General features: G+C 43.8%; 1 protein-coding gene across 7 annotated transcripts in view; it reads right to left on the bottom strand.

Moving 5' to 3' along the window:
• Nucleotides 1-25607, bottom strand: part of KIF13A (kinesin family member 13A) — a 212544-nt gene that overhangs the window by 31865 nt on the left and 155072 nt on the right. For 4 of the 7 annotated variants that reach the window (XM_042937817.1, XM_042937820.1, XM_042937818.1 and 1 more), the window contains exons 15-25: nucleotides 23122-23208; nucleotides 22832-22998; nucleotides 16566-16779; nucleotides 11417-11579; nucleotides 9542-9682; nucleotides 8506-8655; nucleotides 6918-7079; nucleotides 6018-6191; nucleotides 3626-3777; nucleotides 2964-3096; nucleotides 2630-2776 (exon numbers count right to left, since the gene is read on the bottom strand). In XM_042937817.1, the coding sequence (XP_042793751.1) occupies nucleotides 2630-2776; nucleotides 2964-3096; nucleotides 3626-3777; nucleotides 6018-6191; nucleotides 6918-7079; nucleotides 8506-8655; nucleotides 9542-9682; nucleotides 11417-11579; nucleotides 16566-16779; nucleotides 22832-22998; nucleotides 23122-23208 (1690 nt within the window). Of the gene's footprint in view, nucleotides 1-2629; nucleotides 2777-2963; nucleotides 3097-3625; nucleotides 3778-6017; nucleotides 6192-6917; nucleotides 7080-8505; nucleotides 8656-9490; nucleotides 9683-11416; nucleotides 11580-16565; nucleotides 16780-22831; nucleotides 22999-23121; nucleotides 23209-25607 lie in introns of all 7 variants that reach the window. The other 3 variants (XM_042937815.1, XM_042937819.1, XM_042937816.1) reach the window with 1 other exon arrangement.

Genomic DNA, 25607 nt, shown 5'->3' with positions numbered 1-25607 from the left:
ATTTTTTAAGTAATCTCTACACCCAATATGGGGCTCAAACCCACAACTCCGAGATTAAGAGTCATGTGCTCTACTGACTGAGCCAGCCAGACACCCCCGAAGTAATTTTTCTTGACTTACTTCTTCACATTAATGAATAAAGTACATGTAGCTTGAATTTATCATTTTTTAAAAAGTTTATTTATTTATTTTGAGAGAGAAAGTGTGGGGGGGGGGGGGAGGAGAGAGGGAAGGAGGGAGAGAGAATCCCAAGCAGGCTCCGCCCTGTCAGCTCAGGGCCTGATGTGGGACTTGAACTCACAAACTGTGAGATCATGACCTGAGGGGAAGTCAGATGCTCAACCGACTGAGCCACCCAGGAGCCCCACTAGAGATATATTAAAAGTGCAAATAATCAATGCTTACGAGGTTTCTCAAATAGGAACCTTCAGTCAACTGATGACCCCCTATTTTATAGGTCATGATTTAGGACACAGATTCAATGTTTTATCTAAGATCAGAGATTTATTAAGCCTTTACTACTAAGCCTTTACGACAGACGGGGATCCCAGGGAATTATTAGGCCTACTTCATATTTCTGGAGAAGACAAAAAAGGAACTAGAAGTTTGTGTTACTTCAACAAGGTGACCAAGAAGGCCAAGCTAGACTTAAGAATCCACATCCCCCCACTCCAGGCCAGTGACCTTTCTACCACACCCTGTAGCCACCCCCAAATTTGATGGCCTGAGGGAGGGACTGAGCTGGGACAAGAATCTACACCCAGTTTCCTACACCACACATGAGGAAAAGTCTGGGGGAGAAGCCTCCCCTCAAACAGCAGACTGTCCTTATGCCTTCTTCCATAGTCTCCCTGGCTCTGACAATCAGGGGCAATTTTGGTTTGGGAAAGGGAAGGCGATGTCTGACAAAGCTTTGCCTTCCTTAAGGCCTAGTCGTCCAAACCAATGTTCCTTTTCTATTTTATGTTTTTATAAAGAGTTTTTTTTTTTTTAATTGTTTTTAATGTTTATTTATTTTTGAGACAGAGAGAGACAGAGCATGAACGGGGGAGGGTCAGAGAGAGAGGGAGACAAAGAATCCGAAGCAGGCTCCAGGCTCTGAGCTGTCAGCACAGAGCCCGATGCGGGGCTCGAACTCACGGACCGCGAGATCATGACCTGAGCCGAAGTCGGACGCTTAACCGACTGAGCCACCCAGGCGCCCCTATAAAGAGGTTTTTTAATGTTTATTTATTTTTGAGAGAGGGAGAGACAGAGAGTGAGTGGGGAAGGGGCAGAGAGAGGGGGCCAGAGGATCTGAAGCAGGCTCTGAACTGTCAGTGCAGAATCCGACATGGGGCTCAAACTCACAAACAGTAAGATCATCACCTGAGCCGAAATCAAGAGTCAGACGCTTAACCGACTGAACCACCCAGGCCCCCGGCCAATGTTCCTTTGAGCTTTCAGAGAAGTCTCCGCCTGAATGCCAGCCAGGGAGCTGAAGGAAGCTGAGATGAAAGGCGGATCATTCTCCAGATGGGCGGCTTCTGCCCAGACCCCACAGAGAAACGTTTTCTTCTGTTACAACAGGGAGTGTTCCCAGTCACATGTGGCTCACAGGAAGCCAGAGTTGCACGGGTGGCTTCTTCCAGTTCCTAATTCATACCCGCCTGTAAACTGCGGACTGAGTGAAGCACAGGCCTTCTCTCAGGCCACTGGGGGCAATTTCCTGATCTGAAAGTTTGTTCTCAAGGAGTGATGAGAGCTGTGATTGGTAGTAAGGAGACCAATTCTTAGATGTTCACATCTTTTACTTTTTATAAATATTTATTTTTAAATTTATTTTTTAAATCTTTTTTTTATGTTTGTTTATTTTTGAGAGAGAGAGAGAGACAGAGTACAAGCCGGGGAGGAGCAGAGACAGAGGGAGACACAGAATCCAAAACAGGTTCCAGGCCCTGAGCTGTCAGCACAGGGCCCGATGTGGGGCTCAAACTCATGAACTGTGAGATCGTAACCTGAGCCAAAGTCAGAGGCTTAACTGACTGAGCCACCCAGGCGCCCCTTAAATTTATTTTTAGAAGTAATCTCTATACCCAAGGTGGGGCTCGAACTCATGATCCAAAGATCAAGAGTTGCATGCTCCCCCAACAAAGCCAGCCAGGGGCCCTCCTATCTTTTAATTTTTAAAAAAGAGAACAGAAGATTTAGTAAGGGGGGATTTAATGGACAAAAACGACTGTGAAGACAACTTTTAATTTAAATAAAGAAAAAAAAAGAAGGCTTTCAAAGAACTGTTTAATTATGCCTGTGCATGGGGCGATTTTATAGTAACAAAAGTGGATCAGGCCAGGCAGCCATGCCAAATACCCGACATAACATAACTGGGGCCAGATATAAAATCCACCTAAAGTAAATGAGTAAGATAGCATTCATACGTGTGCTTATAAATAAAATTATTATTAATCAACACAAAACCAATATAGTATTTTAAGTCTAGTAAAAAGGATGCAAATGTGAGGGGAAGGGTGCAGACATAAGGTCAAGGCAAGGAGTTCTGTCACATTCCTCAAAGGTCTCCATCACCGACTGCCTTAGTTCTTCATGAACCAATCTTCGTTAAATACCGCTTCAGCTCGGCTTGTCTTACCTGGTAACTGTCCAGCCCTCTCTGCAGCTTGGTGGACCGGGCAGTGACACAGCCAATGGACACAGACAAGATGGCTTCCACCATGAGCGGCAGTGTCCCTGAATGCTGCACCGGCTTCACGGTGACTTGTACCCTCCGGGAATGACCCTGCAGAGGTCGGGGGTGGGATGGGAGGAGTGCGATGCAGCAGTGAGCACCAGGGATGGGAACGGTGAGGGATGGAGGGAAGAGGAACGGGGAACACAGAGGCAGATAATTAGAAAACTCCCAGAAACGGTGTGTTACGAGTGGGACGAAAAAGGACACACGAAACAGACAAAAACAAGCCGGGTACCTGTCTGAGTTGAAAGATGCCCCCTGTGTTGACATCTTTGGCCTGGTGGAGTTCCACTGCAGCGTATTCCCCTAGCTCGTTCAATTCCAATATGGAAATCCACATTTCTACTCTTCGAGTTACCTCATTCCACCTGCAAAATCACATTCCCATGAACAACGGTGTCACTGCCCAGGGACGTTATGAATAACAGGAAAAGAGTCACCATCCACTGAGCACTTTCTATAGGCTGGGCACTGTGCTATGTATGTCATATAGATTTTTTTTTTCTTTTTAGTTTTATTTATTTATTTTGAGAAAGAGAGAGAGCATGAGCAGGGGAGGGGCATAGAGACAGAATCCCAAGCAGGCTCCTGACGCGGGGCTCGAACTCATGAACCGTGAGATCATGACTTGAGCTGAAATCAGGATTCGGATGCTTAACCAGCTGTGCCACCCAGGCGCCCCCAAGGCTGGTTTTATTTCCCCAGGTAGGAACACAGCTGTTTTAGTCCTGTTTCTCAAAAGGATTTGCCTTTCCCCACATTGAATGTCTTCAATGACTGCTAGTCCCTTTTATCGTTCCCATTTCACAAAGGAGGACACAGGCCTGGGGACCCCTGCTCTTAGCCTCCGTGTTAGTGCCAGCCTTGACCCTGCACCCAGCTCAGCCAAGTACAAACCTGTCATGCAACGTTCTTGTCTTCGCATGAAGAGAGTCGACTTCCCAGATGGAGCTGCCGTTCCCAGCGCAGCGGTGGCCCCACACCTCAATGGCCAGGGCTCCATCTGACAGGAACTCCAGGAGCTCTTCTGTCACGGTCACCACGTAGTCCTGGGATAAGCGGAAGCAAGGAAAGAGTGACAAGGATCACGCATAAAGCAATTGGGTGAAATTTCCATTTTGCCTTTTAGCCTCATAGAGATTCACTTTGGAGGTTGTTAGTCTGATCCCAACCTTAAAACCACCTGTGCGGTTTTCAAGAACCAGAACATTAGTTCTGGAAGGGGCAGGAAGAGGTGATTTAATGCAATTTCTTTCTTTAGGCAATGCGGACACTGAAGAAAGCAACCTGTCCCATGTCATAGAGCTTGTGAGATGCAGAAGTGAATCCTTGCTTCCTTACACCGGGTTCATTCTGGGTTCTGAAGGACCACTTGACCTCCTGCCGCCTTGGACTAATCAGCACATCATAAAAAAAGAACATCTGATTGCTTCTTGCGATGGCGTGGGAGACTAAGAACAGAATTAAATTTCGTATGATTATTTTCATGGTTCTGTGCTCTTGCTCTCAAACTCTCCTGCTCTGATTCCTCATCATAAAATGCAGACAGAGGAGCGTGAGGGCATGAATGCCGAGTGGGCTGAGAGGTAGATCACCCTGAATGCTGTGGCAGGCAAGGGACCAAGCCATGCTTCTTTCCAGCAACAACTCAGTGAAATCTCAGGTGAAGACAACCCTGTGGCTCTACTTTCTAGAAAGACCTGTGCTATACTGACTTAATGTTCTACTACTTACCTTCTTATCTAGTTTATTTGGAGACAGAACCAGAATTTTACAAGGAAAACAAACTAACGATCAATTAGTACAATCTACACATTTTATTTTTTTTTTCAAACATAGGTTTCCTTTCTTTCTTTTTCTTTTTTTAAGAGAGAGAGAGAGAGAGAGAGAGAATACATGTGCGCGTGAGTGAGGGAGGGGCAGAAGGAGAGAGAGAGAGACAGCAAGAATCCCAAGCAGGATCCATGCTCAGTGTGGAACCCAACTTGCAGCTCAATCCCATGACCCTAGGATCATCACCTGGGCTGAAATAAAGAGTCAGATGCTCAACCAACTGAGCCACTTAGGCACCCCAACCTACACATTTTATTTATGAAAAAAACCCAAGGTCACACAGTGAATCCAAGGTCCCTGAGACTAGTGTTTCTCAAACCAGTTGTTAACCAGAATGTACTTAAAATTCAGGTTTCATCCTCCTACATGAATAGCTTTGTGGATCCAAAGAAAGATGGGGAATATTTAAGAGTATTCAGACACAAATAACAAAAAAAAAAAAAAATTAATATGGGTTTTCAGAAACAGACTTGTGTGAATACAGGTGGAAAAAAAAGTGGGCCATTTATTTTCAGAAAAAGAAAGACCTGACAATCTTTACTTATGTGAAATTTGATAGGTATAGAACCAGAAAGAAAATTCACAATTTCCAAAGGAAGGGGTTTGGAGTATTTGTTAAGGATTGTGCAAGGAAAAACAGAATTACACAGAAGAGAGTCTGTCTGTCAAAAACAACCTGTTGGCAGTCTGATGTGAAAGCCAGGAAGGGTAGGTGATGGTCACAAGATGGGAATAGCCAACAGTCACCAAAAATTCACCTTGTCCATTTACATTTTCTTTAAAAACTCATATGCCACATTGGAAATGCTATGCTTAAAACACTATGCCATTAAAAAACCAAAAACAAAAACAAAAGGCTATTCCATACTCAAAAGAATTAAAAATATCTACAGCAACTTGCATGTTGAGAAGTTCACATAAATTAAAATAATGAAGTGGGAGGCATCTAGGTGGCTCAGTTAGTTAAGCGTCTGACTCTTAATCTCAGCTCAGGTCTTGATCTCTGGGTTGTGAATTCAAGCCCTGCACTGGGCTCCATGCTGGGTGTAAAGCCTACTTAAAAAATAAATAAAATAAAACAAAACAAAATTAAATTAAAAGGTGCAATTCTGCAACATGTATAATATGACCACAGTTTTTGTAAAAAACTTTTTAAAGAAGTTATGCGTGCATGATGGTAAGAGTGTATCTATGCCCGTTTTTGTGTGAACATGTGTTGACCACACACATATAAAAGTTGTAGGGCATAGGGTGTAAGATTTCAGGTAGAGGCCTTTCAGATTTTATTTTAAATACTTTTAAATTATTGGAATTTGTACCGAAATACATTTTGAGGTTAAAAAGTCCAAGACACATATTACATTTACTAAACATTCTTACAGGGAAACTTCTACATATTGAACTGCACCCAGGTCCATTGCCTCCCGTGTAGCTCGTTTCCTCATGGTGCCCATACCTTACAGTGAGAGAACGTCACAGTGTACTGGGCGTCCCTGGACTGGGGGGAAGGCACCTCGGGGTCCACCACTGGGGCAGCCACTGTGGATTCACACTGGTCCCAGAATGTGTATTGACAGAAGACAAAATTTGAGAGGCTTAAGGGCAGCCCGGTTGCTTCTTTAATTTTTACCTGAAGAGATATAAAAAAAAAAAAAAAAAAAGGCAATATAACTCCCATAAAGAAACATTAAACTGTGCATTGCTTCAAATGTAAGAGCTCTTCAAATTGAAGAGCTACATAAATCAGTTATCCATTCGGTATCTGAAAATATCTGGCATCCTTTCATCAAGGGTTCCGCCTACAACAAATCCGTACCAGAGTACCACAACTACCGTGTGTAAACCTGGCAAAGGCACACACCTCCAACATTTTCCTAGTGACTGAGTTTTTGATGCAACCTTTATTGGAAAAGCAGGATTCACTGAACAATACATACCCCCCCGCATGCCAGATACACATGGACTTTTATTTTTTAATGTTCTTAAGTTTATTTATTTATTTTGAGGGAGAGGGGGAGGGGCAGGGAGGGAGAGAGAGAAACCTAAGCAGGCTCCGAGCTGTCAGCGTAGAGCCCAACATGGGGCTCAATCCCACCAACCGTGAGATCATGACCTAAGCCGAAATCCAGAGTCGGATGCTTAACGGACCGAGCCACCCAGGTGCCCCCAATACACATGGACTTTTCAAATCTCATCAAGCGTCACCAGAAAGGGTGCTATACTTCTGGAGAAAGTACTGCCCATCGTTGTATTTACTGTTAGGAAGGTTAACGTTTACTCTGCTCTATGAAAAACAGAACTGTTTGGCATGAACAAGGTCATTCCTCTGCACCCATCCATCTCATCGTTCCCTCACCCGGCAAGTCAGCTTCTTGACTCGGTGAACAGTCTCCCCGCTGATGTCCGTGACCTCGAGGCTTCCACCTTCGCTGGAGTTCTCAGAAGAGTCGTCCTCCACCACGCGCTCCGGGACGGCCCCTGTAATTCGCATGACTTCCACATGGAGGCGCCCTGCAACCTGCGGCAGGAACCAGAGCGCCTGCGGGTTAATAGGCATCCAGCGGGGAACCTGACCTTGGACAGAGAGCATGCAGCCACCTCCCGGGTGAGCAGGTGAGCGGCCCCCGCCAGTACTGCCACGGGAAACTCACCCCTTCCACAGCCGGTCCAGTCCATCTCTCACCCCCTGCAGTCACCCTGCCTGACTCTGAGCCAAATTTGCTTCTCTGCCACTTGCCTTCTGGAGTCAGCTTCACTCTTATCCTTTCCAGGCAGCCCAGGAACAGAGTAAAGACAGCTATCATATCCTACCTGGAGTCGTCTATTTTCCATGTTCGTATATTCGTTCATCTGATCTAGTCCCTGCCCAGTTGGAATACCGAAACAAGCAGTAGAGATACACGTGCGGGTTGTTATGAGACAACTTCACCCAGGAATCGACTGCATGCCCCGAACTGTGCTACTAAGCACTGCATTTATGGCAGTAAGCCAAAAGACGTGGTCACCAGGCTCACGGAGCGTCTGCTCTCTTCAATGGGTGGGTAACTCACATTGGAGCAGGGGGAGTGAGACCTATCCCAGGAGGAACCACAAAGGCTTACAATTTCTTCAACATCCTGGTGGTTCTCTGGAGAGGTGCTAGTTTAGTGGTGCCTCTCTTACATTTGTTGGCACAGAACTGAATTAAAGGACAAGAATTTGCTCCCTCAGAGTGCTACAACTAGCCCAAGTTATGTTTCATGACACAGGTCAAGGCTGCAAAGGCTGGAGTCATGAAGGGGACAGTGCTGCCATCGTCTTAAATCGTGAGGCTCCACTGTAAAAGTAGCACGGACCCAACCTCCACACGGCAACTGGCACTGGCACCAAGCACCTGAGAGAAATTAGCTGATGGCGTTGGACAAGTGAGACCAATATGGACGAATCCGTTAGAGGAGGGGGAAAGGGGAAATGGGAGAAATCAGTTCGAAGGTAAGGCGGGTTCTCAAGCTTTCTTTCAATATTTTTTGAGAATCAACACATTTTTATTTATTTTTCTAAGTTTATTTATTTACAACTTGCTCCCAAGCTGTATCTGGTGAAGACCACATAGGGGCCGAGAAGGAACTCGGATGTATCACAAAGGTAAGAGATTAAAAGAGAGATGAACATGGCAACAGAGCGGAAGCTGGTTTCCAAAAGATTTCTAATTTGATTAAAACAAAAATCAAAAAAACTTGTGAACCATAAATTTAAAAAATGGGTATGAATATCTTTTAAAACCATGATTTAATCTTGAGAGTTTCTATTGATATTAGTAGAGAAGAAAGAGTATGATCCTGACTATTCACCCTAGATCTGCCTCAAGAGCATCACTTAAATCAGATACACACACACACACACACACACACACACACACACCCTTCCACTTCGGTCAAGTTCCTCCCAGGCTGGCTTGTCCTTACCTCCCCCTGCTGGCTGATGATAGGAACTGCATACTGAAGTTTCACATCATAGAAGAGACACTCCAAGAACACATTAGCCACGCCAATTAGGTTGTGATTCTCTTGGGCTTCATAGAAAGGGTCACCTCGTTTCCCATAGAGACGCTTTGCCTGATGGGTAGGGTAGGCAGGTGGGGAGCCAGTAAGAAACAAAATATCAACTTGAATAATATTATTTAAAACTAGCACCTAAAAATGATTTAAGAAGAAAGCATTCATCCAGAGAAATTAAAAAGAAGTAAAAATTACCATCATGTCACATAAATAAAAGTAGCATATGGGAGGGGCTCTTGCTCAATTACACCCTCGTCTTCCCTATCACACCCCACATATAGCCTTTTTCATTCCATTCCCTGTGCTTTGTCTCATTTCCTTCACCGAGTCGTCTTTTCCATTACTAGCATCCAAAAAATGGATTGTGCTTTCTAAAATTATTCTTCGTAATCTCCCCAGCCATTATCACAGCTAGGGGAGCCAGAACATATGCTAATGAATACAAAATCCAACCTGGCTCCATCCGTGTGGATTTGTCACAACACTGACAAAACAGCACGGACTTACTTTGTTCCATTTCATATCACCTGGAATGTAGCAAAAATGCAGCCAAATAAGAACATGTTATGTGTTCTCTTCATTTAGTTTCTGTCCGTGTGGGGATCACATGTTTTATGACTGATCCAACATCTAACTTAGAAGTTTTTTCAAGATCACTTCTACATTCCTTTTCTTCCCCCACCCTGCCCTGCCTTTTTTAAAAGTAGGCTCCATGCTGGGCATGGAGCCCAACACAGGGTTCAAACTCATGATCCTGAGATCAAGAGTTGGAGGCTTAACTGACTGAGCCATGCAGGTGTCCCAACATTACTTTTCTAATATCGATGTCCAAAGCTTGACTACAGAAATTCACCGCCATGCATGTGTGCGTTCTGATGGTGAAATCACTTACACTCTGTGCTTTCAACATGGCCCAATCTCCTTTCCATTTTGTCTCTTTTACCTCAGGAATTTTTTCCTTCCATTCTTGATAAAGGTCTCTCATATCAATTAATTTATTCTCCAGCTTCTCGATGGTCCAAACTTGGGTGCTCTTTCCTTTCCTCCGCACTTGGATAGCTGGCTCACTCACGATTGCTCCTCTCTGCAGAATGAAGGAAACAAAAACAACAAATCAAATGAAACCAAATGAAGTCTTGTTATGACTTCTTAGATTGTTACAGCAATATATACTATTAGAAAGCAGCAAGTGTGAAGAAAACATATACAGAAAGAAGATGAAATTCTACCACAGATGGAATATTCTTGCTTATTTTCCATTTTCTATAGGTATACCCGTGCATGTTTTTTTTTTTTATCATAATCAGAAACAAACAAAACTAAATTTCCTATCCCGATCCTCCCTCCACAGTTTTTATCTTATGATCACCTTCTTGTGCTATTAAATATTCTTCATAGACACAATTTTTAATGGAAAGATAGAAATCTATTTTATGGATGCACACTGGTTTGATCAATTATTCTATTGTTCGACATCATGACTATTTTAAATTTTTGCTATTATAAAGGCCATTATGATAAGCATCCTTGTATAAAAAGCACATGATCTTTATGAATTTTTTTAATGTTTATTTATTTTTGAGAGGGGGGAGGGGCAGAAAATATGAAGCGGGTTCTTTTCTGATAGCAGCAAGCCTAATGTGTGGCTCAAACTCATGAACTGTGAGATCATGACCTGAGCAGAAGTCAGATGCTTGACTGACTGAGCCACCAGGCGCCCCTCTTTATGAATATTTCTATGACTATGGATTTAGCATAAATTTCTCAAAGAACTGCTTGGTCAAAGTACTAAAATGCAGAAAGAGTAATGAAATCCTGACTCGTTTCTAGCTTGCTTGCCAGGGGAAACATAAATGGATGCAAAATTATTGTCTTTTGAAGTTCCTCCTTAAAGGAAATATTCTTCGAGTTGAAATGACAGGAAACCTCCCAAAGGCTGCAAAGAGTCATTCTGTGCACAGAAAAAAGGTATTATACAAGCCTTCCTTTCTTCTTTTAAATTTTTTTTTAATGTTTATTTATTTTTGAGAGAGACAGAGACAGAATGGGAGTGGGTTAGGGGCAGAGACAGAGGGAGATACAGAATCCGAAGCAGGCTCCAGGCCCCGAGCTGTCAGCACAGAGCCCGACGCGGGGCTGGAACTCACGAGCTGTGAGATCATGACCTGAGCCGAAGTCGGACGCTCAACCGACTGAGCCACCCAGGCACCCCGACAAGCCTTCCTTTCTTGTAGAATCCTTTCTGAAATTGGCACCTATCCCCCCATTCCAGAAGGGGGCATTTGCACGACAGAGAGAAGAGGAATTACTTATATATATTTCTAGTTTTAACACATCTAAGGGCATATTTACTCTAGGAGGGGAGGGGCCTATAGAGGAATTTTTTTTTTTAATTTTTACTGTTGAAGTAGAGTTGACATACAATGTTATACTAGTAGATAGGAAGTCTTAAAAAGAATAAATACTCCGGCTCATATCAGCATCTCCTCACAGATTTTTTTTTAAAATTTTTTTAACATTTATTTATTTTTGAGACAGAGAGAGACAGAGCATGAACGGGGGAGGGTCAGAGAGAGAGGGAGACACAGAATCTGAAACAGGCTCCAGGCTCTGAGCAGTCAGCACAGAGCCCGACACGGGGCTCGAACTCACGGACCGCGAGATCATGACCTGAGCCGAAGCTGGATGCATAACCGACTGAGCCACCCAGGCGCCCCTCACAGATGTTCTTTAGGACGTCAGGTTTGTCTGCTGGCTTATAGTACATACTGTTGTACATTTTACTCTCTCTCTCCCTTTTTTTTTGAAGCACTCTTACCTTTCTGTTGGCACTGAGGTTTGCGGCAGGGATCTGCAGAGTCACCTGGTAGTCAGTGAGCTTGCTCATTTCCTCAGCTAAGAAGTTTGCCTCCCTTACCAAGGTATTGGCTTTCACAAGCTGCTCGCGCAGTTTTGCCAAGCTTTGGCGGAAGAGCTCATCCCTGTGGGGTAGCAGAAAAGGAAATGAGAAACTCCGAAAAGAAAAGGAAACCAATTCTGCTTCTAAGTGAGTCGTATTCTTAGAAAGTGGTAGGCAACTCCTTCCAGGCAATATTTTTCAACCATTTTTTTTTTTCCTGTTGGTAACCACTGATGAGGAGCAAATACGTAGAGGGACTTAACTAAAAACCATGTTTTAAATCCCCTAACATCTGAAAACTTCTAGATTTTAATATGCTGCTGCCAAAAGACCAATAAAGAAATCCTTTAGGGAAAAGAACTGATTACGACTTTTTGTGTGCTTCTGGGGCTGGTGGGGAGGGGAATGGGGCAGGGGACAGAAATCTGGAGTCCATAAGGAGAAACTGTTTCACATGATTTCTTCAGTTGGTAAAAGGCAAGAAGTGGGACTTCTGTGCTAGCAGGAATTCTTTCCTCAAGTCCACACAATAGAAGACCTTCCTGAGAAGACCTTCTCCAACGTTCTGAGAAGACCTTCTCCAACGTTCTGACGCTGAATAGGACATTATTATGTGCCATTACGTGCTCTCTCAGTCCCCACATCTTTTGCCTCCGTAGATGTGTTGTATTTATAATCTCTCAGTTATTTGTGTAATTATTTGACTGATGTCTGTGTCCCCTATGGAGCTGCAGGCACCCCAGGGGGAGAACTGTGTGGTCAGGGGCACGGCCCATTGTGGGAAACCCCTGAAGTACCCACTGAATGAAAGGAAGAGTTCTGGTTCCACAGGTGGGTTCAAAGGTAATCCAGACTAGCAGAATGCTTATCTACCTTCTCTTTTCTACCATTTATACACCCCCTGCCCTTACTTCATAGGAAAATGGGGAGCTTGGAATACCCAGTCTCTACCCCTTTCCCATCACCTCAAAAGTGACACTGAGGCACCTGCAAAGATGTTAATCTGAAGTTACCCTAACACGTATGGCACACCGATCCTGTCTGTCTGGTTCTCCTAGGTGATATCATTTTTTTTCAGTTCCCTGGACTTGACTCTTTTTCAGCCAGCTCAGCCTTTTCTCTTTTCTACAACATCCAGAAAAAAAGCCTTCTGTGGATTTTTCCTTTTAAATATCCCCTAAATCTCTCTATTGCTTTCATAACCCCTGGTAGCCTCAAAGCCCCCAGGCTCTTTCTCTGACACCACCAGTCACACAAACCCCTGCCTGTCTCAGGCCAGCCCTCAGTTCAAAACCTCCTCTCCCCGCATGGGATAAATCTGCAGGCACCTGTGTGCCCTACCGGACAGCTTTGGACTTCGCTCTCCCTACTCCTATACAACTCACCTCTCGGAGCAAACAAAACAGCTCTCATGCAATCCGCAAAACACCTTCCTCTTCTCCACGGTTTCTCATTTGTTTGTGCCCGCGTGCCCATCCAAATGCTTCCCGCCTTCTGTCTGCCCGTCCAGTGTCCACCCTTCAAACTCGCCTGAAGTCCTTCATCCTCCATGAAGTTGCGGCAGAAGCCCCACAGCATGGGGGTCCCACCCTCTACTAACCACCACCTCCCTTACTGTGCTTCCTACCCAAGCACACACACACTTATCACTTCAGTAATTTCACACAGTCAATACTCGCAAAGCACGTACCAAAGACACCACTGTTCTAGGCACTGGGAACACTTCAATGAATGAAGCTGATTTCCTGCTCCTGGAAGTTATTTTCAGATGAGGGATCAATGACAGAAGGATAATTATGTGGTTGAAACACTTCCTATTGTTGGATAAAACTGTTTTTTAACGGACTATTGTGATGTAATTTTCACATATTTATATCTTGCTCTATGACACATTGCCAGTTTGCAGAAAGAGTAACTACATCTCTGGATTTCTTTGTAATTCTCACTAGCTCTTAAATATACTTGATTTTCAGCCCACAACCTTTACTTAGGTATGAGTCCTTTGATATTTCACAAGCCGTCAACACTTATTTAGGTAAGAGTCCCAGCTCCTAATATAATAGCCCATCATTAACGACATCTTAATTTTATCCAGTGACCCTGGTGAAATCAGTATTGTAGCATTCTCATCTCCTTGAATGACAGCTCCAAATATCATCCTTGCTACTCTCCTTCCTTGTAAGAATTAGAGCCTCGCGGCGCCTGGGTAGCTCAGTCGGTTAAGCAGCCGACTTCGGCTCAGGTCATGATCTCATGGTCCGTGAGTTCGAGCCCCGCGTTGGGCTCTGTGCCGACAGCTCGGAGCCTGGAGGCTGTTTCAGATTCTGTGTCTCCCTCTCTCTGACCCTCCCCTGTTCATGCTCGGTCTCTCCCTGTCTCAAAAATAAATAAAACGTTAAAAAAAAAATTAAAAAAAAAAAAAAAGAATTAGAGCCTCAAAGAGAATCAATCTGGAATTGAGTGGAAAAAAATTTTTTAACACTTGATGGAAAAAATACAATCATTAAAAACAATGGTGAAGCATCCGACGTTGGCTCAGGTCATGATCTCATGGTTCATGAGTTCAAGCCCCATGCCAGGCTCTGTGCTGACAGCTCAGAGCCTGGAGCCTGCTTCAGATTCTGTGTTTCCCTCTCTTCCTTTTTTTTGATTTTTTTTGTTAAAAAAATTTTTTTTTAATGTTTATTTATTTTTGAGACAGAGAGAGACAGAGCATGAGCAGGGGAGGGGCAGAGAGAGAGGGAGACACAGAATCCGAAGCGGGCTCCAGGCTCCGAGCTGTCAGCGCAGAGCCCGATGCGAGGCTTGAAGTCAGGAACCGTGAGATCATGACCTGAGCCAAAGTCAGACGCTTCACCAACTGAGCCACCCAGGCACCCCTGTTTCCCTCTCTTTCTGCCCCTCCTCTGTTCATGCTCTGTCTCTCTCTCTCTCTCAAAAATAAATAAGCATTACAAAATATTTTTAAAACAAAACAAAAATCTACCTTTTCTGTTGCATCTTTCTGTTTTTGTCTTTTACAATCTTCAGTACACAAGAAGTATGTAGGGAGAAAGGGTATCAGTGGGTCCAGTCACACCAATTACCTTCAAGCTCACTGTTATTAGAGTAAAGCCATCAGTTCAGTAAAGGTGGAAAAGGCAGCTCTTCAGAAAAAGCATTATCTGATAACCTTTGTCTCTTTTACCCAGGCACAGTAAAAGATAAAGAGTAATGTGTTACAAGTAGGATAAATCTTCATACTTTGGTATCCAGACAGATGAGCAGAAAGCTCCTGGGGAAAACGCAACTGACTCTTTTCTCTTACTTTAGAACGATCAAGTGCGTTACCGCAGCAAGCCTGTTGTGCAAGCTAGGGCTCCCTTTTCTCCCTCTTCTTCTTCTTCCCTGAATGTGGCTCAGGTTTAAGCATCTCATTGCTTGTGAGAGATGCAGTGTGGCTGAAAGAATGAGAGTACCCGCCCAGGAGTCGTGGCTTTGATCCCACAGTCGTAACTTACCAGCTGAATGACTTTGGGTGAATCATTCAACCTCTCAGCCTGGTTCCTCACGTGTGAAGTGGGGTACAAATGATAACATATAGTAGCAGTTGTGAAGATGAGATGGACACATGTAAAGCACTTGGTGCCTGGCACCTGGTAAATGCTCTGCAAACGTCAGGTGCTACTTTCGTTACTAAGGTTATTGTAACAACATACGAGTTAGTAATGGGACTCCTAGATCTGGGTTCAGATGCTGGCCTTTTCAGGGGCCAGGTGGGTTACTGAGGAGGATATGTAAACTGAGTGCCCTATCTTCAGGACAGAATAATTGTTCCCACTGCACACTGCTGCTGGGAGTGCTAAATCAGCATCACGCCTAGACTGCAGTGAGAACACAACAGAACTCAGCAATAATTTACTATCCTCACGGGTGATGTTTCCTCCACCACTACCTCAGTTCCAAGATAAATATTTTTTTTATTTAAAAGCATTTTTTAGGGGCGCCTGGGTGGCGCAGTCGGTTAAGCGTCCGACTTCAGCCAGGTCACGATCTCGCGGTCCGTGAGTTCGAGCCCCGCGTCAGGCTCTGGGCTGATGGCTCGGAGCCTGGAGCCTGCTTCCGATTCTGTGTCTCCCTCTCTCTCTGCCCCTCCCCCGTTCATGCTCTGTCTCTCTCTGTCCCAAAAATAAATTAAAAACGTTGAAAAAAAAATTTTAAAGCATTTTTTAATGTTTATTTATTTTTGAGAGACAGAAACAGAGCGCAAGCAGGGGAGGGGCAGAGAAAGGGGCAGAGAGAGCCTGAAGCAGGCTCCAGGCTCTGAGCTGTCAGCACAGAGCTCAACGTGGGGCTCAAACCCACGAACCACGAGATCATGACCTAGGCTGAAGTCGGATGTTCAACTGACTGAGCCACTCAGGTGCCCCTGATACAAATATTTTTAAGTCACAAATTTTGAAAATTCACATTTAGATTTCTTACTATCATAGTTGTATTTAGAGAGACTCCAAAGTAAGGGAAATTTAAAATAAGAAACGGTTTTATGCTAAAGAACAATCCCAACTTTCTCTACTTCAATATCTAACAACGGTATTCTTTTTTTTTTTTTTAATGCTTATATATTTTTTTAAGTTGTACTTACTTATTTTGAGAGAGAGAAGGAGTGCAAGCGGAGAGGGGCAGAGACAGAGGGAGAGAGAGAGAATCCCAAGCAGGCTCTGTATTGTCAGTGAGGAGCCTGATGGGGGGCTCAAACCCATGAACCAGGAGATGGTGACCTGAGCCAAAATCAAGAGTTGGACGCTTAACTGACTGAGCCACCCAGGAGCCCCCGCAACAATGATACTGTAACCTGGTGCCATTTTTATCGAAGGGTAAGGGGGGAGGGATGGTCTTTAATGACTAACATCCCAGTAAGCATACCAAGGATGGACAGAATCTCTGACAGGAAAAGGCGGTTGCTAATGACCAGACACAGGACTAAGATTTCCTTCCTTGCTTAGGTCTGTCCTCACCTTCACATGCCTCGCCCAAAGCTCCAAGGCCCTGGAGCCGGGCCTCTGGGTCACCGGGGTCCCATTCTTACCTCTCCTCTGCCCACTGGGTCACCTTCTGCTGAGCCGTCTGGTTGCTGTAGGCCAGGCGGTCGGGGCCGCTGCTCTGGGGCTGGCGCTCCGGGGACAGCTGCTGGCGGAGCCGCTCCAGCTCCCGCTCGTACATGAGCCGCTGCTCTTCCAGGGCGCTCCGCTTTTCTTCCAGGTACTGTTTCTCCAGGACCTGAACCACATTTTGCACTGGATCTGGTGAGCCAAGAGACAAGGCAAGGTGTCTTCGGGGGTGGCTACGACAGGGCAGCCCGCCAGGTGCCTCTTCAGGCAGGAACCATCTCCTGGCTCGGAAACTAGTCTTTGCAGATGCCTTCTCGGAGGGGCCTGAGGGGCATCCTCCCACCCACCTTTTAATTAACATTTCAGATAAATGTCCTGCGTGTAAACATTCCCCACATCTACTGCGTTTCTTCAATTTGATGAGCTCACGTTTACAGGGATCATTAATCCACTCTAAGCAGGTGGTAGAGGGAACGGGCTTCGACCCACTGAGAAAAATTTCATGAAACCTGACACGGCTTCCAAGAGAGAGCCACACAGGATTTCATTTTTATGGTAGTCCATTTCTATGCCCATTTAGTTCTGATTCTAACCACAAATCTTATGACTCCTGAATTTCTATAATGTGGCGGAAGGGGGGGGATCTTGTAGATCACTGAACGTGTTTGAAAATATTGAGTATATGGTCTGGCCATTTCTCAGGTGCTGATATTCAAGAAGGCAATTCGCCTCCAAAAAAGAAAAGAAAAGGAGAAAGAAGGGGGAGGGGAGGGGGAGTTCACTCGCAAAACTCAAAGGCTCTTTTTTACTTTCTGTTTTTGCAGATCGAGAGATCAGCAACATACACGTGGTGAATAATTATAGATAGATATACGTTGCTCAAAGGCCACGACCATGGGTAGCGGTGGCTGTGGTGTAGGTAGGGCTCCCTGGCTGTGGCAGGACGTTAGTTTGGTAATGACCACTGACCTGGATGCTGTGGAGAAAGATGAAGGCACTGACCACATGTCCAAAGGAGAAAGTTACGGGCGTCTCTAAGTGAGTGGACTCTAGGGAAACAACAGGTCAGACTATCTGGATGGCAAGTAAGAAAACCACCAACACGGTGAATATGTCCTTCAAGTACACGAGATGTGGAGGAGATGTGTTCCTATTCGCAGACTGGCCTGGAGTTCATACCCTTGCCTGTCATTCAAATTGTGACATTCGTGTTATATTCCCACTTCTTGACTCTCAGTTTAATTTCCAAGGTTAAGAGTGGGAAATGAGGATAACAAGAGGGTATAAAAATACCACCCAATGATGGCTACTGATGGACTTTTCCAGAAGACTCTATCAATTTGTGAAATAAACATGTAAGTTATACTAATTTTCTATATGAACAGTAAGATGTTAGCTTAACAAATAAGGTTAAGTTATATAAAACAAAAAGTAGAAAGCAATTAAAAAAATCACCAGCTATACAGAGCACAGGTGAGTTGTTTTAATAAAAATAACAACCACATGGCAATAATAATTCTGCTAGCTACCAGCTACAACTCAGGGAGAGGCATATGCCCTTTACATGCATCATCTCGTGAATGCCTTGCAACAAACTAAGGGTGGATAACATTCCCATTTTAAAGATGTTGACCTAAGATCACAGAGCTAATGAGCGACAGAGCCAGGTTTTGAACTCAGAGCAGAGCGAACTATCTGGGAGGAGGACATCACGTTAGTAATTGACTGATACAGTATTCTTATCTCCAATGTTTTGCTCAGAACTTGTACTCTGTTTAAGAGTAGATATTAAAAAAAAATACTGTTCTTTGCTTATATAAAATTCTAAAATTCAGCATTTTTTCAGAGTAGAATAATTTTCTTTAAGAGTCCTGATATGGGGTCCCTAAAATACATTACTTGAAAATCTGATGGAAAATGAACTCTTAAAAATACGACACTCTTTCTTTTTTTTAATATTTGTGTTTTGAGGGGGCAGAGGAGGGGCAGAGAAAGGGGGACAGAGGATCTTAAGTGGGCTGTGTACCGACAGCAGAGGGCCTGACGCAGGGCTCAAACTCAAAAACTGAGAGATCACAACATAAGCCAAAGTCACAGACTCAACTGACTGAGCCACCCAGGTGCTCCCCAAAATACCAAACTCTTAAACAAAGACAGACCATGGAAAGGGAAGACCTTTTCCATAGAGTAGAATATCTACGTATTCCAAAGCATCTGAACTTCTGACCTAGTCCTGTAATTTATTAAAAACACATGAAGTATGGTAAAGAAGAAGTCTGAAGAAGTTTTAAATGTAAGGGTTAGAAAAGAAAAGTTCTCCCAGAATTTTTAATAAATGCATTTCTCAAACAGTACATGTTTTTTCTCTTTCAGGCTCTAGGTTTAAAAAGGAAGGACAAGGTCCTTGCCATTCATTTATACTTACATGGAGCCTGATTTCCAAGAGCCCTACCTTAGTGTCTATGAATCTTTTCTAGAGACCGAACACTGGAAAACACAATGTTTTAGAACATTCTAGGATTTTTGCTAAAAGACACTAGATAAGATATTTAATCCTCATTTCTCCTTGTTAGTCAGAGATGTGTAGAAATATACATGGTCCCAAATGGCAGAAGTGGAGGGGATCTCCCCTTGAGGTCCTGTGCTAATGAAGGGGCCATGTGACCAAAGTTGCTTTAAACTGCTTTATCAGCTGCCATGACGTAACACCCTACTATTCACCAGGCTTCATCACTGGCCACAAACCAACCAGGAGATACAGAAGAGAGAGCAACTCAAAGCATCTATCCCCAGTAAGGCCTGCCCCAGGACTCTGGGACAGGCCATGCTATCCAGGGCCAAGGCAGAGATACAGGAGCTGATGTTTCTGTCTGTCTACCTTTTCTTTTTGAAACCTCTGACCTCAACCCAAGTCTGAAAATACCTTTCTCTTAGACATATTCGATAACATCATCTTTTCAAATTAATTAACCAGTTTCAAGCCTTTATCACTATACAGCATATTTTTAAAATAGATTATCCTAATCAGCAAGTCAACCTGACTCTATGATATGGCCTAGGACAGAAGCCAAAGACTACTTGGCCTATTCTCAACCAAGCAATCAACCATCAAAACATTGCCCACGGTTTTAATTTATCCCTTATCATTTTCTTTCTCTTGAATGAAGGGTTTTAAAACTCAGGAAGCCTGGTACCTAAGGCCACGATACCAAAGAGGTGGGTGTTTTAAGAAGAGACAAATGATAGCATTTATTATAGCATAGCATGTTCTCTCTTCTTCATTAGTTTATTCTTTACCTGGTATGTTAACTATGTAATGTGTTCAAACTTATTTATCTGTCCCAAGAATGGAAAAGAGAGGGTGTCAATAGTTAGAGGCTGGAAGGCATTTATGTGATAGATGGTATTCATTCACACCAAGATGCCCAATGCACTAAATTGAAGGGAAGTAGATCCTTTGGGGGAAAAAGCTCCCAAGAAACAAAAACTAACCTTTTAATCCCAGATGGAATAAATTCAATGACTCTTCACCAGCCCCTTCACTGCTCTTTACTTTAGAGCTACCATTGACTCTGTGAAGACAGATGAGTGCCTGATTCTTATTCTGAACCCTGGGGAAGAACCCATTATTGCCCACAGATACGAGGTTTGCTTCTACTCTTAATTCCAATGAATTGTGTTTTAGGTCATTATTTATTTTAGAAATTTGAAAATACATCATTCTACGCTTAATGCAGGTAAATCTCCACCCGCAAGTACAATGTCCTGAACAGCTCTGCTGTCAACAGTCATAAAGACATTAGTCATCGTACCAATGATACCAATAGCACTTTTGTGCTGTTGGATGTATAAGGGACAGAATGGCTACTAGATTTTAACCAATGGGAAGGCAATGGAGTTGGGACCTGGGGAGGAAGGGGTCGCAGTTTAAAAAGGCACATTCCTCAATCAGGAATGCCTCAGAGTGCTTCTGTCAGGCAAAAAACTTCAGCTTCTTCCCAATCGTGTTAGTTGGAGTCTTGCCAAAGCAGGTATAGCACAAGCATCAGTCAGCAGCACTGCTAAAACCCGGTCAAGCTCCCCCATGCTAACGTCACAATCAGTGAAAACCTCTTTCCCAGTGTTTGTGAAGGAGCTTCGTCTGAAACCACATGAGAGGGAAGAGAATCTTCAAATACGACCACCAGGGGGACGACCACCAGGCAGACAGGCTTATTATCGGGAAACCACCTAGCGGTAGAGGTGAATTGCGTGAATACCATTGGGCCACCAGCATTTCAGCACCGAGTCAGGGCACGTCCTGTGTGCCCCATAGGCAAGAATTGGGTGAAGTGTGGGGAGGGAGAAACACTATTTTTAAGTAGATAAAATCAACACTGGAGAACAAGGCTTGATCTGAATACAAATGGATAACTCATGTTAATACCATGAGGCAGGTCACTGGTGACTAATTGGTTTGGCTAAGAGGATTGGAGGAATTAACAAATACTTACTAAATACTCATCTGTTATTCAGGGGTTTACTATAAATATGATAGGAAGGTAGTGATTGAATAAAATTAGAAATCTACGATGTGGGACAACAGAGGATTCCACTGCTACCCCCAGGATACTCTGCAGTTAGAGAACAGAGACATCTGGAACTCTGTAATCTCATGTAGAGAAATAAGGCTCTTCCAATGGGTGTTCCTGCACCTGGAGTGGAGCCCACACCCTCCTGTCACACCCTGTATCCACTGGGGCTTCCAAAAATTACTCACAGGAGACTTGTTGCTCAGGCATGTTGTAAAATGGCCCATCAATGTGATGCTGGTGTCTGAACATCACTTTGGAATGTCTTTTGGGATTCCCCCCAACTGGGCGACTAAGTAGCAGAGTAGACTGACCCCTAGCTATGGTGCACCCTGGGGTGCAGCATCCAAAGCCCCAGCAGCTAATCTGTTTCCCCAGTCTCACTGATGTTCTTTTCTGGGGTTGTTCTATATTCTTCATATGAATGCATCACACTTGTTCCTCCATCTAGCCTTTTCTTCAGGCTTCATTTCTATAATTGAAAAGAGGGAGTCCTTGGGGCTAAAAATCCAGAGATAAAACGGTCAGAGTCTTTATTCCTGCAACAGAATCCCCAATTTGAGAAGCCAGAGATCTGACCGACTTCCTCCAGCCATGCTCACATTCTTCTACATAGGCTGGTTCAAAGATAGAGGGCAAAAGTCAACATTTTCAAGGGAGAGCCCGACTGAGAAAACATAATGCTCTCCCTGCACCACGGCCGGCAGAGGCTCCTGGAGGTCCTCCCTGGTGCAAGTTGGGGATGATCCTTAGGTACTCAAAGAACAGCTGAATGGGACAGCGAGATCGGACTTTCTCATCTCAGGGGCTCCTGAATGTAGCCTCAGCTATACTTCTTGTCACACAGTTCTGGTCCGAGAAATGCTGCCTTGTACCTGGTAACAGAAGAACTTTGCTGTCCTGTTTCTAGTTTCCAGGCACAAGCCTGGAGATGAGAAGACCGAGAGATGGAAAATGAAGGGGCACATTTATAAAATAGCCATCAAGACAGAATGTGGTATGGATTTTACTGAATACACGTTAAGTGTTTATGAAGAGGTAAAGGATTTCCGTTTACATACAGAGAAGAATTTTAAAACAAACACTGAAAACTTTCTGGATCAAGGGATCTAGAAATGATGCTTTAAGGAAATCTCTACCTTAAAGGTCTGAGACAAGCCAGTGTGCAGGTCAAGCAAAGAGCCTATAAAGCCCGTGGCTATCATTTTTGTAAAAGCTACCCGGGCTTGCTATGTAAGCCTCTTTGATGGTATAATTTCCAACTGGATTTACAGCAAAATATCATGACTTTTATTTACCCATTACATTCCATTGGAAATTCCTGGGTTCATGCCCTGCTGGGGATTTTTGTGCTCTGAAAGATTCAGAAATGACAAGCCCAGTAAGGGGAATTTGAAAAGGAATGCCACCATAGTCCTTCCGGACTCTATGACCTTGGAAATGTTACCACAACTGGCTTGGAAACAAGGGGCTCAAAAAAGGGACTACCCACTCCTTGGTTACACTTGAGGGAGCAGATCAGGCCATGGGATGTTTCATGAGCCCCTCTCCAGGGGCCTCTGTAAGAAATTAGCAATTTTATGTATCTAAGTTTCAGAGTGAATCTTTATGCAAGCACATCCCTCAAGGGATAGGAGCTGCCCAAGACGGAGGAATCGGAGGGAAGGTCTTACCATTGCTGTTCAGCGTTTTCATGATAACCTCCATCTGTGCAAATTCATAGTTATAGTCTGGTTCCGAGGAAGCTTCACTGGCTGCGTCCAGGTCATGCTCTGGCGGGCCGGTTTCCTTTTCAAAGTCTTTCAACCAGTCTCGCCGTTTCCTCTTAGGTAAGTTAATTCTGTGGGGTTTTCCACCATTAGAGAAAATTGACTTGTTTTATACTCAGGTAACAGTAAAAAAAAAAAAAAAAAAAAAAAAAAAAAAAAAAAAGTGAAAATATTAGGGAACCCAAAGAGGTTACCTAAAAAAGTGGTTATTTCCCCACAGGATCCTATCACCGTGCCACAGCTGGGTAGTGCTGCACACAAGGGTGCCATTTACACAGGACCTGAAAGAAGACCAGGGAATATGTCAGTTCAGTGGGAAAGAGCACAGAACCCCGACCCAGCAGCCCATGAGAGATGGAGAAGTTTCTCTCAACAGACATATTCTGCTAATACCAAAAGAAGGAGTAATAGAATTGCAACCACCCTCAAAACATGTGATTAGAACGCAGTGATGATCTGAGGCACTTGAGTGGCTCAGTGGGTTAAGTGTCGAACTTTGACTCAGGTCATGATCCCGTGGTTTGTGAGTTCGAGCCCTATGATGGGCTTTGCACTGAGAGTGCGGAGCCTGCTTCACGTCCTCTGTCCCCCTCTCTCTGCCCCTCCACCCCCTCTCTCTCAACAAATAAACATAAAAAAAAAAAAAGAAAAGAAAAGAACAAAACACGATGATCAAGGGCAGCCAACATCCCTCAAAGATAGACAACTTGGCATGATGTGCTCCTGATGGAAACATACACGAGAATGCCTATGGAATTTTCTTGTCCAAATTTGAGTTGAATCTGATCAAGCTGTTATATCAAAATACCAACTTAGGAAATACAGAAGGTGGTGGAAGATGCTAAATAATGCCATGGGACACAACGAGCAAAATGCTGACTACAGAAAACAACCAAGCATCTTCAACAACTAAAATGCAAGGAAAAGGGGGTGGGGACAGAGGGAGGAGGAACCCGGAGGCTAAAAGAGACAAACAGCCAATGACAACGGTTGAATCTTATTTGATCCTGATTTCAAGAAACAAATGAAAAGGAACATTTCTGATACCTTTGGGGAGATGTGAACACTGACTCAATATATGAAGGTTAATAAGGCGTTATTGTTAATTATTTTAGGTGTGATGGAACTTAAGCTATGTTCACGAACACCTGTTTAGAAATACAAGCTGAGACATTCCTGGATAAAAAGTTATACTGTCGGGAATTTTCTTTAAAATACCCCAGAGGGGAGGGAGGGGGAGATGTGGAGGGTATAGAAATAAAAGCAAAACTGTTTGCGAGATGCTCATTTTTGAAGCTGGATGATGGACATATAGGGGGTTCACCATACTCTTCTTTCTACTTTATATGTTTGAAGTTTTCCATAATAGAAACTTGGGGAAAACATAAAAGAACACCAGGCTTAAATCCTAAATAGCTACCAAACAAATTGTAAAAATAAGACAAATAGCCAGAGATGGGGGAAAGGACTCTGAGTCTGTTACACTGCACGAATCACACCTCAGATCACGTGCACTGTGTCTCTGGCTTTGTGCTGGCCTGTGCATCTGGGATTCGATTCCAACCCTATAGCTGCAACTCTGCCCAGAGGACATCTGGAGCTGGTCTCCCAAGGGCACAGGTTTCCTCACCTCACAGCTATGCTACGGCTTACAGGGTACAAGGGGCTGTGAATGACTCACTGTAACAGATTTCATAGGATTTCCTGCCGATCGGAAGATCTCATCAACTGATTTTTAACATAGTTAAAGCCTTGCCACTGTGACTTTTTTTAGGGGGAGATGAAAAGTCATCCAGAATTTTTAGTGCAGATAATTTTTTTAAATGTTTATTTATTTATTTTGAGAGAGAGAGGATCCCAAGCAGGGTCTGGACTGTCAGCCCAGAGCCCCTCAGGGCTTGATCTCAAGAACCCTGAGATCATGACCTGAGCCGAGATCAAGAGTCGGATGTTTAACCTACTGAGCCATCCTGGCATCCCTAATGTTCTTATACATGTTTCCTTCATTTAGAAAAGAGATTTTGTGGCAGTGCATGCATGGCTCAGTAGATTAAGAGTCCAACTCTTGGTTTCAGCTCAGGTCATAATGTCATGGTTTCATGAGTTCAAGCCCCACGTCGGTCTCTGGGCTGTCAGTGTGGAACCTGCTTGGGATTCTCTCTCTCTCCCTGCCCCTACCCCACTCATGCTGCCTCTGCCTCTCTCAAATAAATAAATAAACTTTAAATGAAAAAGAAAGATTTGGGGGCACCTGGGTGGCTCAGTTGGTTGAGAGTCTGACTTCAGCTCAGGTCATGATCTCATGGTTTCTGAGTTTGAGCCCTGCATCAGGCTCTGAGCTGTCAGTACAGAGTTCGCTTCAGATCCTCTGACCCCTGCCTCTCTGTGCCCTTCCCCTGCTTGTGTGTGGGCTCTCTCTCAAAAAAGAAACATTAAAAAAAAAGAGAGAGATTTTGCTGGTATTTAAGAAAAAAATTATGAGGATATTAATTAATTAAAGTTTAATTTGCTAAAGAACTGTCAGGTGAAGTTTGATGGAGAAAAAAATGAATATTATTCTTAGTTTTAATTTTTCAATAAATTAGTTTTCTCATACAATCTCATTATCTAGCTCTTAATCTTGACCGGACGCTCTAGCTCAAGAGTCACAGAATAAGGAGAACTCACACAGGAAAATAAT

Source organism: Panthera leo, chromosome B2, assembly GCF_018350215.1.
Source record: "Panthera leo isolate Ple1 chromosome B2, P.leo_Ple1_pat1.1, whole genome shotgun sequence".
NCBI lineage: Eukaryota > Metazoa > Chordata > Mammalia > Carnivora > Felidae > Panthera > Panthera leo.
The sequence above is the reverse complement of the archived record's forward strand: the minus strand, read 5'-3'. Positions and strand labels throughout refer to the sequence as shown.